This window comes from Pristiophorus japonicus, chromosome 10 (assembly GCF_044704955.1).
Source record: "Pristiophorus japonicus isolate sPriJap1 chromosome 10, sPriJap1.hap1, whole genome shotgun sequence".
Classification (NCBI taxonomy): domain Eukaryota; kingdom Metazoa; phylum Chordata; class Chondrichthyes; family Pristiophoridae; genus Pristiophorus; species Pristiophorus japonicus.
The window spans coordinates 118,137,348-118,149,742 of NC_091986.1; the positions used below are offsets into that span (position 1 = coordinate 118,137,348).

A 12,395-nucleotide genomic window follows, 5' to 3' on the forward strand; every position below is an offset into this window, starting at 1 on the left:
CAACCATACTGTAGGCTCTTTCAGCCTTAGACAGACTTCTAGACGCGTATGCAACCGGTTGGAGTTTGCCCAACACATTGGTTTGCTGTAACACACAGCCAACCCCGTACGAAGGTACATCACAAGCGAGCACTAATCGTTTACACGGGTCATACAGTACAAGTAACTTATTAGAACAAAGTAGGTTTCTGGCCTTCTCAAAGGTCTCTTGAAATTTACCCCAAACCAGTCATCACCCTTATGTAGCAACATGTGCAACGGTTCCAGCAAAGTGCTTAACCCGGATAAAAAGTTACCAGAATAGTTGAGGAGTCCCAGGAATGAACGCAGCTCCGTCACATTCTGTGGTCTGGGTGCATTCTTGATGGCCTCTGTCTGTGAGTCCATGGGTCTGATGCCATCTGCCGCAATCTTTCTCCCCAAAAATTTGACCTCTGGCACCAGGAAAACACACTTGGAGCGTTTCAGCCTGAGTTCCACTCTGTCTAGTTGACTTACAACCTCTTCCAGGTTGTGCAGGTGTTCGGTGGTGTCATGACCGGTGATCAGGATGTCGTCTTGAAACACAACAGTGCGCGGAACCGATTTCAGCGGACTCTCCATGTCCCTCTGGAAGATGGCAGCAGCCGAGCGAATCCCAAAGGGCACATGTGGTATATAAACAGTCCTTTGTGCGTGTTGATGCACTTCAATCTTTTCGAAGATTCAGCCAGCTCCTGTGTCATGTAAGCAGAGGTTAGGTCCAACTTGGTGAATGACTTCCCCCCCCGCTAACGTTGTGAACAGGTCATCTGTCTTGGGTAGCGGGCACTGGTCTTGTAACGAGACTCGGTTGATCGTTACCTTGTAGTCTCCGCAGATTCTGACCGTGCCATCGCTTTTCAACACCGGAACAATCAGACTGGCCCACTCGTTGAATTCGACTAGCGATATGATTCCCTCTCGTTGAAGTCTGTCCAGTTCGATTTCGACTTTCTCCCTCATCATATATGGAACCGCTCGAGCCTTGTGATGAACGGGCCTTGCATCAGGGACTAGATGGATCTGCACCGTGGTGCCTGTGAAGTTGCTGATGTCTGGTTCAAATAGCGACGGAAACTTGCTCAGCACTTGGGCGCATGAGGCATCATCCACTGAAGATAATGCTTTGATGTCGTCCCAGTTCCATCGAATCTTTCCCAGCCAGCTTCTGCCGAATAGCATTGGGCCATTGCCTGCTACAATCCACAGTGATAAATCATGCACAGCTCCATCGTATGATACCTTAACTGCCGCACTGCCAATGACTGGTAAGAGCTCTTTGGTGTAGGTGCGCAGCTTTGTCTGAATCGGGCTTAGTTTGGGCCTTTGTGCCTTGTTGCCCCACAGTTTCTCAAAAGCCTTCTGGCTCATAATTGACTGACTCGCCCCCGTGTCCAACTCCATTGATATCGGAATACCGTTCAGTTTGACTTTCAGCATGATAGGAGGGCTCTTGGTGGTGAAGGTGTGTACCCCATACACTTCTTCCTCGAGTTGAGTTGCCTCTCTTGTTTGTTCTGCGTGATCCGCACCGGGTCGATCATCCTCTGCCGACTCTGCCACGTGGTGAGTCACAGTACTCTTGCACATTTGCTGGAGGTGCCCCATTGTTTCGCAGCCTTTGCACACGCAGTGCTTGAATCGACATTAATGGGCTCGATGATTACCCCCACAGCGCCAACATGGTGCTAATGGATTTGCATTCATGCCCGATAGCAGACTCTGAGTCATTCTAGGTCTTGCAGCTGCAGATGTGTAGGCCCTGCCATATGCATTCCTGTCTGCTAGCGACATTATTTTATGCACAGTACTTGCCGGTGAGGTTCGAAGCTGGGAAGATATCTGTCTGGTATTATCGCTCGTGGATATGAATGCCTGGGCTATTGTGATGACTTTGCTCAGGTCTAGGGATTCGGCAGACAGCAGCTTGCGAAGAATGACCTCGTGATCGATGCCAAGCACAAAAAAGTCCCGCAGCATTTCCCCCAAAAATCCAGCTAATATGTCCTTACTATACAGTATAAATGCATACGAGGCCCATACTTGAGAGAAGGTCACTCTGTGACCAGTTACCTTTATTACCAAGACCTCAAGTGATGAAGGTGGGTGGAGCTTCCCCTTTTATACCTGAAAGTCCAGGTTCGGAGTGTCTCCCACAAGTTCACCCCCTTGTGGTCAATGTTCTCAAGGTGTACAACTTAGGTCAGCTTATACATGAGTTACAATGATAGTTGAATACATGACCCCAGCAAATTTGCAAGTTCCTGCAAGGCGTCTCAGGTCGGCGACATAACTCACCATGTCCTGGCCCTCAGAGCAGTGGTGCATGTAGAAGCGATACCTGGCCATTAAGACGCTCTCCTTCGGCTTGAGCTGGTTCCGAACCAGCGTACACAACTCTGTATATATCCTCTCCGCTGGTTTCTCCAATGCTAGCAGATTCTTGATGAGGCCGTATATTGTGGACCCACACACGGACCCACACACGTGGCCCTGCGCTTGATCGCTTTATCGTCCCCATCCAGCTTGTTGGCCACGATGTACTGGTCGAGATGCTCAACGATGGCTTCCCAATCATCACCCTCTACAAAATCTCACTAAAATACCAACGGCAGCCATGACCGCATGAAAGTTCGTAATCTGTCGGCAATTGTTAAGTATGGAAGAACTCCACAAGGCTGAGTACTGTGAGCTAAAACTGATGTGACCTTAGTCTCTTTAATACATCTCCAGAGTGCCTAAGCAGCATGGCAGACAACCTTTTATACTCCCTTGCACGAGGTGTGCAGGTTACCCTTGGGCCTCCAACAGTTGCGCCCTCTGATGGCAAGTCTTACACAGTTACAATGTTTACATACATAACAAAGTCCATCTCACTGGTGTTTCTCATTTGGGAAAGGGATGTGTCTGGCAGAGAAATGCCTAAGCTTTCCATATGGATCCTGGAGGAACACTCTTTTGGTTCCAGCTTCTCTTCCTGCTGTCATCCAGTGGGACAGCTACAACAGCATTCCAGCTCAGGCCACCAGTTAAAATTGCATTCAATCCTAATATCTTCATCAAGACCCAGCATGCATATGTAAAGAGGGCCCTGATAGCTTTCGGCAGATGTCCTTGCCCCCTGCTCAGTATAGCAATTAGAAATAGTGTGTTCCTGGCAACTTTTGGTGTCATCAAAGTGACTTGCTATTGGTGGATGCATTGTTTGCAGCTATTTCTGTGTTTCTTTTGTGTTCTTCATTGACATGTTAATGTATTTATCTGTTCAGATGCTTTGCCAATATTTAAAACATTGTCCCAGAAATTTGTTCATGTGAATATACAACAATTATACCTCCAATGCACATCACAATCTCCATGGATTGTTCTGATCACAGAACTCTCTGCCATTTTCCTTTTGTTGAAGCTGTTACCATTCTGTTGGTGATTAATGGAAGAAGAGGACTATCTCCCTCTGTAATTGAGCCATGCCATAGTTTTGAGGTTACCACTAGTTCACCAATTATCCAGAATTTAGATAAAGGTGGTTCAGCACAAAGAACTTTTCACATGTTTCTCAATCATTCCCTCACGTTTTTAAAACTAATATGGATTGCCCAATCTCAGTCCTTTTTCCAATGAGCACAGATATATCTCCTTTAATGTGTTGTTAAACTGCATTGATTTAGGGCCATTTTCATCATCATTGTTCTGGGGGTGACTATAAGGTAATCCATTACCAATATTTATCCCTGAACCAACATCACTAAAACTGATTCTCTGGTCATTATCACATTGCTGTTTGTCAGATTTTGCTGTGAGGAAATTGGCTGTAGCATTTCAAAAGTACTTCATTAGCTGCAAAGTGCCTTGGGATGTCCCAAGGTTATGAAAAGCACAATATAAATGCAAGTCTTCTTTCTTTCGGTACCTGAACTGGCATTCTTGGCAACCAATCTTCATTATGGCTAGTACATAAAAAGTGTGCTGCAGCACAAAGGACTACCTCAGCAGCCATCCAGCTAGTATCCTCTGCATCTTTGTACCATAGTCTCATTGACATAATAGAGTTGTCAGTAATATATCAACAGCAACTTGTATTTATATCGTGCCCTTAATGTGGTAAAACATCCCAAGGTGCTTCACAGGAGTATTAGAAGACACATAAGGAGAAATTAGGGCAGATGACCAAAGGCATGGTCAAAGAGGTAGGTTTTAAGGAGCATCTTAAAGGAAGATAGAGAAGCAGAGAGGTTTAGGCAGGAAATTCCAGAGCTTAGGGCCGGGGCAACAGAAAGCACGACCACTAATGGTAGTGCAATTATAATAAGGGATGCTCAAGAGGGCAGAATTAGAGGAGCACGGATATCTCAGGGGGGGGGGAGTTGTGAGGCTGGAGTAGATTACAGAGATAGGGAGGGGCGAGGCCATGGAGAGAATTATAAACAAGGATAAGAATTTTTAAATCGAGGCGTTGCTTAACCGGGAGCCAATGTAAGTCAGCGAGCACAGGGGTGATGGGTGAACAGGACTTGGTGTGAGTTAGAACGTGGGCTGCCGAGTTTTGGATGACCTCAAGTTTACGTAGGGTAGAATGTAGGAGGACAGCCAGGAGTGCATTTAAAAAGTCAAATCTAGAGGCTTTGGGAGAGCAAAGCCACAATTTCTATTGATTGGCAAAAGGCTGACAGTCCTACATGGCATTTTATCAATCTTGGCAAATTTTTAAATGTTTCTATTGAGTGAGAGAGAGAGAAGCTTTTCAAAACATTTTTAATACAGCATAACGTATGCAATATTGACTCTTGTGAGGCAGTGGGGCAAGAGAGGCAGGCAGAATGAAACTTGGGAGGTAATTATACCTAGGGGTTACATATACCTCCATGTGCTCAAAACCTTGTTTTCTCATAAATGGAAAATGGGTTCAAATCAGATTGGTGCCTTTAGATCAATTTAATTCAATAGTGATTACCTTTCTAACACAATAAGCACTATTATTTATTATACCATTCACAGCACATTTACAAAGTTGATCAATGCTTTGAAAGCATATAAAATAACATACATGGAGGCGTATTATATGAATGCTTGTCATTATTCTATCTCACAAGATCATTGTCACTTACAAAGGCTCTCAGATTTAGCAATCGATTTTGAAGCTATAGCAATATTTTACATTGTTTTTGTTACGTTTAGAATAACTCCACAAGACTGTACATCTTCAGCTCGACCTGTTGTGACCTTGGTCTCTTTATTGTAACTCCAGAGTGAGGAAGCAGCATGGTAGACTGCCTTTTATACATGCTTGCCCAGGGTGCACAGGTGACCATTAGGTCTCCCACAGGTGTGCCCCCTGGTGGCAAATCTTATACATTGGTGAGGTTTACATACATAACGTCACTCCTCCCCAAAGTCTTATGTACAAGTTATTTACAAGTTGAGGCGATCTGGCGCTCTGCATTCCCGGGTCGATCGCCTGAGCTGAAGTCCTGGCATGGGTGAGTTGGTCGGATCATTGCTGCACGGCCGTGCGGCTGGTCTGATCGGACTGTCGAGCATGGTGGGTTCATCCTCGTGGTTGACAGCGAGGTCGATTGTGTTAGTGGGTCGATGGGGGCCAGGTTCTTTCACAGTAGTTCCTGGTTATCTGTAGTTCGCAGTTTGGTCTGGTCCAAATGCTTTCTGCGTTTGCCCATTACATGGTTTCACAACAAACGCTCTATTTTCATCACAATACTCCATTCCCCTCTTTGACTAATACAGTGCTAGCAGCCCATCTGGGGCCATGATCATGGTCACCATCATTTATTCTGATGTCGTGTGGAGGAGCTGTACGATCATGGTGCATTTTCTGCTGATAGCATACGGAAGGCCCGGTTCTAAGTGATTCAGTCCAGTGACTGCGTAGCACCCGGGATAGCCGGGTCTGTGGGGAGTCTACCGTGACACGTGTGGTGCTCGGCTTCATGATTTGGGCTACACGCTCCGGACTATTGTCGCTGACCCTAAGGTCTGGCAAGCCAAGGATGGCAGATATGGCCTTGAGATTTTCAGTAGTGGCGGGAGGCCGCGTGGTCCCTGTGGATCCTGGGCTATGGTATGGAGGCCCAGGACCACCAACTGTGTGTAGCTTCCCTGCCTTTCTTTGCAGGGTTGCCCCATAGGGGCCAATCTGATGGGATGAGCATTACATCTTTGCGACGGATAAGCAGCAAAATCCCGTCTAGCGGTTAGCTGTTAACGTGGGATCCTGGCTGGTCCAGGTCCTAGTGTGGGGAGCCGTTACGGTTGACCCCTCGCTTTCTAGCACTTCCATAACAACGAGCAGGTTTGCGGGCTGCACCGTTTCCACCCCTTGCTGGGCAACACATGACTCCATTTCATTGCAGCAACATCCTATGGTCTGGACGCACTCTCGTCCCGTGGTCTGGACGCACTCTTGTCCATGTCAATGATGCCAACTGCCGCGATCTTTAACCCCAGGGATTTTGCCTCTAGCGTTTGGAAGACTCATTCGGATCATTTCGGCCGGAGTCCCACTCTGCTTGGTCGACCTGGAGCCTCTTCCATCATCGCAAAGAGGTCGTCGGCTTTGGGTGGTGGGTACCGCGCCTGTACCGCTGCTCGGTTGATCTTCACCTCCTCATGGTCGTGATGAGCGGCCTGTGGCTCGGGGATCTGTAAATGGATCTGCACTTCGATGCCTGGTTCAGCTGAAGGTGGGGGCTTGCTCAGCTTTTAAGCAAGGGAGATGTCGTTCACCAGAGAAGGTACACAGAGGTCTTCCCAGTTCTATCAAATCTTCCCCATCCACCTTCTACCAAGCAGCGTTGGCCCATCACCTGAAACAATCCACACTGTAATCGTGCACTGTTCCCTCATGGGATACTCTTATGTCCGCACTACCAATAACTGGTATCAGTTCCTTGGTGTAGGTGCGCAGCTTTGCCTGAATCGGGATCAGCTTGGGTCGTTGTGCTCTGTTGCCTCACAGCCTCTCAAATGCCTTCTGGCTCATAATTGATTGACTCGCTCCCGTGTCCCATTCCATGGAGACGGAGTGCCGTTAAGTTTAACTTTTAACATTAATGGAGGGCTTTTGGTGGTGAAGGTGTGTATCCTATACACTTCCTCTTCATCCTCAGGTTGAGTTGCCTCTCCTGCTCGTTAGGCGTGGTCTGTGCCGGACCGGTCATCTTCTGCCGACTCTGCCACGTGGTGAGTCGCAGCACGTCTGCACATTCGCTGGAGATGCCCCATTGTACCACAGCTCTTGCACACGTAGTGCTTGAATCGACATTAATGGGCTCGATGATTACCCCCGCAGCGCCAACACGGTGCTAATGGATTCGCATTCATGCCCCACGGCGGGCTCTGAGTCATCCTAGGTCTGGCCTCTGCGGGCGTGTAGGCCCTGCCATGTACAGTTCTGCCTGCTGAAGGCATTTTATGCACAGTACTTGCCAGTGAGTTCCAATGCTGCAGTGATATCTGTTTAGTGTTATCGTTCGTGGACATAAAAACCTGGGCTATCGTGATGGCCTTGCTCAGATCTCGGGATTGATCACTTTGCGAAGAATGACCTCGTGGCTGATACCAAGTGCGAAAAAGTCCCGCAACACTTCCCCAAAAATCCAGCAAATACACACGGTCCCACAAGGCATCTTAGGTCGGCGACATAGCTCGCCATGTCCTGGCCCTCGGAGCGGTGGTGCATATAAAAGCGATACCTGGCCATCAAGATGCTCTCCTTCAGCTTGAGGTGTTCCTGAACCAGCGTGCACAACTCTTCATATGTCTTCTCCGTTGGTTTCGTCGGTGCTAGCAGATTTTTGACGATGCCATATATCGTGGACCCGCAAACGGTGAGGAGAATCGCCCTGCGCTTGACCGCGGTTTCTTCCTTTTCCAGCTCATTGGCTACGAAGTACTGGTTAAGACGCTCAATGAAGGCTTCCCAATCATCACCCTCAACAAATCTCTCAAGAATACCAACGGCAGCCATAACTATGTGAAAGTTCGTGATCTGTTACTCGTCGCCAATTGTTACATTTGGAGTAACTCCACAAGATTGTACCTCTTCAGCTCGAACTGTTGTGACCTTGGTCTCTTTATTGTAACTCCAGAGTGAGGAAGCAGCATGGTAGACTGCCTTTTATACCTGCTTGCCCAGAGTGCACAGGTGACCCTTAGGTCTCCCACAGGTGTGCCCCCTGGTGGCAAATCTTACACGTTGGTGAGGTTTACATACATAACAGTTTTATTAGACACTATACAAATTGCCATTTAAATATATTGTTGCATTTTACAAAATATATTTTATTGCTGCAAGGATTCATTTGAAGGGCAATGTGGATTAGTGGGACATGGATGTATGTCTGCAATCCCCAACCTACTGTTACTAAACTCAGATGTGCCATTGGGAAGACAGTTGTTGAGTGGAAAAATCTGAGAAAGAGTCATTCACTTCAACACAGAATGACACTGGTGTAGGCCTGGCAGACAGCTTCTCCCAAGCCCCACCATCCTACTTTTACAGCTCCTTATATTCAAAACCTATTCAAAAAGATCTGCTGACACAAAACAAGGGCTACTCTTCAAAGTAATTAATTAAATTTGAGACTCTTTGAGATATTCCTGAGAGATGTGATAAGGCACTATTTAAATACAAGTCTTGTTTTATTTCTGTCATAATAAGAACCCTATGACTGAGAAAGTTAATAAGTTACACTGTACAAATAATTTAAATAATATTGGGTGCACTGAAAAGAAATAAACTATGTAAAACAACATTATGTTAACATTCTCAGCCAAATACTGTCAGAAGGAAAAAAATCTATTTGACAGCAATCCCAGTACCTTGGTATCATGGCTCCATTTTCATGTCTTTAAACTTATATTTTTTCAAGAAGTACCTTCATAGTACCTTTTATTACAAACTATATTCATATCACCTCATCTCTGGCTACTCAGCATTTCTTCAATTTTGAACTGCACACTGTTGAGTTTCTTTCTTCATCAATAAGTCAAAATCCCAGCTTTTATCTTATTCCACTGTAATTGTCAGGCTAATAAATGTCTCCTTGGGATATTTAAGGAGGCTTAGTCTTGGTCCACTTCTACCTTTTGTCCCTCTCTGCCGTAATCAAATTAGCAATCCTGAAATTCATTGTCCAGACATATTCTAATGAGAAAATGCAGTATTACAGTAACAATCTGTACTGAGGTTGTTGCTTCATTAATATGATTGTTAATCATGTTAATGATAACAGGGCTGCAAAGAAGCGATTACTAAATTAGCAGATGTAATCAGTAGGCTGCCTTTATTTGTTTAGGGTTCTGCAGCATGCAGCCAGTGCAGTGTGCCATTTATATGGGGCCTGATTTCAACTTATTCACTATGCAACAGGATCTTGATCTCGGCCACATTGCTGGGGAATGGTATTGGAGTCATGGGAAAGAAGATCATCAGGCAGATTATCCCGAGTTGTTTTGCACCCATCTGCCTTCTTGGCTGGACAATGGTGTATTGTTAGAAAATAGTGACAGACCACCTAAAATAGGAAGAAAATAAAAAGGTTTAAGAGAGGTATAAAATAAATGCTATGATTGACAGAATTGTACACAAGGACCTGCTGTTATATTCATACAACAGAGCTGGTTTTAACGTGCTCATTGTACGGATTTTACAGCCACTTATCACTGGGTGCTTTTAGAGAAGGGGTAATGACTTTAGATCATATACTTTCGAGACTCATCTTTGCCAAATCAGAATCAGTACACTGTATATACTTTAATGGTGTTTGTTTAATAAAAGCATTCAGATGAAGGAATCATGTTGCTTTCCCAGGAGGTGTTCCCATTAACAGACTTCTATTGTACATAAATACTGTTTGATTAAATAGGGTAATGTATTCTAAGGTGTAATTTACTGATACTCAATGCATGCCAGGAAATAACCATTCATGTTTGCATTGAAAAGCCTACTGTGTTCTGAAAGGCTTCTCTTGTGGCACTCAGTTATGTCACCTCGAAAGTTATTTTTGAAGTTTATATATTATTTAACTTTCCTGAGGTGGTTAAAAAATGATCTTGATACATTTGAATTGCATCCGTTTTAGAATACAGATACAATATTTATTTTAAATGGTGGATTTTTAAAAACAATACAGCACAGACCAAAATATGGAGTTATGTCATATTGCATGTTGGGGTTTTTTTACAGCTAGAGAAAGATGATATTGGTACTAGCATTGCTATATCTTCAAGTAATTGGTTCTCTGCCATTGAATACTAAATTATGCTTTTTCTCCTCTTTTAAAAAGATACCACAAGACCAAAACGTGACTATGAAATGGATGGACGAGACTATCACTTTGTCACCTGTAGAGATCAGATGGAAAAGGATATCCAGGAGCACAAATTTATTGAAGCAGGACAATATAATGATAATCTATATGGAACTAGTGTTCAGTCCGTAAAATATGTGGCTGAAAGAGTATGTTGTTTCTTATCATTTTTTTTAAACCAAAATTCTGGGGTGAAAGAAGAGAATTTGGGCTTTTCAAGGCGAGGGTGGGATTGTTTAGAATGGAAATTAGCTGATTTTTTGCTGTATCATCAAACATTGATAGGTCAAATGTGCCTTGCTTCAGATGCAGAGCAAACCCCTTTCTATTCTTATCCTTGGAATTTTACAGAAGTAGAATCAATTTGTTTGTGCCAATTATGAATATTGCTTTTTTGTTACGGAAATGTGGCACATGCTGAAATAGTATAGCTATTAGCTCCTGATTCCTAAATTCTACCCTGGCAATGTTAAGGAGAGGACAGGTTAATAAAATAATAAATTTGAAAAGATCTGCTGTCACTCTTAAAAAATCCTAAACAATTTTCTTTCAACTATTCAAAAAAACTTTAATGGTTCAATCATGGCAAAAAAATTGTTTTTTAAAAATTCCAATATTTTAATACTTTTGATTTATAAATTTGAATTAAAAAATTACAGAATTTTATATGATTTGCTTTTTCAAAATGATGCGGGGTCTAGACAGTGTAGATAGAGAGAAACTGTTCCCATTGGCAGAAGGGTAGAGAAACCAGAGTTCACAGATTTAAGATAACTGGCAGAAGAACCAAAGGCGACATGAGGCAAAACTCTTTTATGCAGCGAGTGTTTAGGGTCTGGAATGCATGGCCTGAAAGAATGGTGGATGCAGATTCAATCATGGCTTTCAAAAGGGATTTGATAAATGCTCGAAGGAAAAAAAAAATTGCAGGGCTACAGGAAAAGGGTGAGGAAGTGGGACTAGCTGAAGTGCTCTTGCAGAGAGCCGGCACGGGTCGAATGGCCTGCTTCTGTGCTGTAACCATTCTATAATTCTATGATTTGCTTCAATTGTTACACAAGTTAATTTTGAAGCAAAAATGATTGCAGTATTAATCAACTCTCTATACTAAAGTAGACTTATCATAGAATGTTTATAGTACGGAAAAAGGCCATTTAGCCCGTCGAGCCTGTGCCAGCTCTTTGCAAGAGCACCTTAGCTAGACCCACTCCTCTGCCCTATCCCCGTAGCCCTGCAACTTGTTTTCTTTCAGGTACTTATCCAATTCCCTCTTGAAAACCGTGATTGAATCTGCCTCCACTACCCTTTCAGGCAGTGCATTCCTGATACTAATCACTCACTGCTTAAAAAAGTTTTTTCTCATGTCGCCTTTGGTTCTTTTGCCAATCATCTTAAATCTGTATCCTCTGGTTCTTGACCCTTCTGCCAATGGGAACAGTTTCTCTCTATCTACTCTGTCCAGACGCCTCATCATTTTGAACACCTCTAGCAAATCTCCTCTCAATCTTCTCTGCTCTAAGGAGAACAACCCCAGCTTCTCCAGTCTATTCACATAACTGAAGTTCCTCATCCCTGGAATCATTCTCGGAAATTTTTTCTGCACCCTCTCCTTTACATCCTTCCTCAAGTGTGGTGCCCAGAATTGGACACAATACTCTAGTTGAGGCCGAACCATAATAATAATAATTTTCATGCTTTTGTACTCTATACCTCTATTCGTGAAGCCCAGGATCCTGTAAGCGCTTTTAACCGCTTTCTCAACTGCCCTGCCACCTTCAACGATTCATGCACAGATACCCCTAGGTCTCTCTGTTCAAGCACCCCCTTTAGGATTGTATCCTTTATTTATATTTCCTCTCCTCATTGTTTCTACAAAAATGTATCACCTATCACTTTTCATTCCACCTATTCCTCCAGCCTGTCTATGTCCTCTTGAAGTCTATCACTACCCTCCTCGTTGTTCACTATACTTTCAAGTTTTGTGTCATCTGCAAATTTTGAAATTGTGCCCTGTACACCCAAATCCAAGTCATTAATATATATCAA

The 12,395-nt window shown here is 44.0% G+C and overlaps 1 protein-coding gene across 2 annotated transcripts in view; it reads left to right on the forward strand.

Moving 5' to 3' along the window:
• dlg2 (discs, large homolog 2 (Drosophila)) overlaps window positions 1-12,395 on the forward strand; it is a 1,568,664-nt gene that overhangs the window by 1,523,384 nt on the left and 32,885 nt on the right. For both annotated transcript variants that reach the window (XM_070892045.1, XM_070892046.1), the window contains exon 24: window positions 10,326-10,498. In XM_070892045.1, the coding sequence (XP_070748146.1) occupies window positions 10,326-10,498 (173 nt within the window). The remainder of the gene's footprint in view (window positions 1-10,325; window positions 10,499-12,395) is intronic.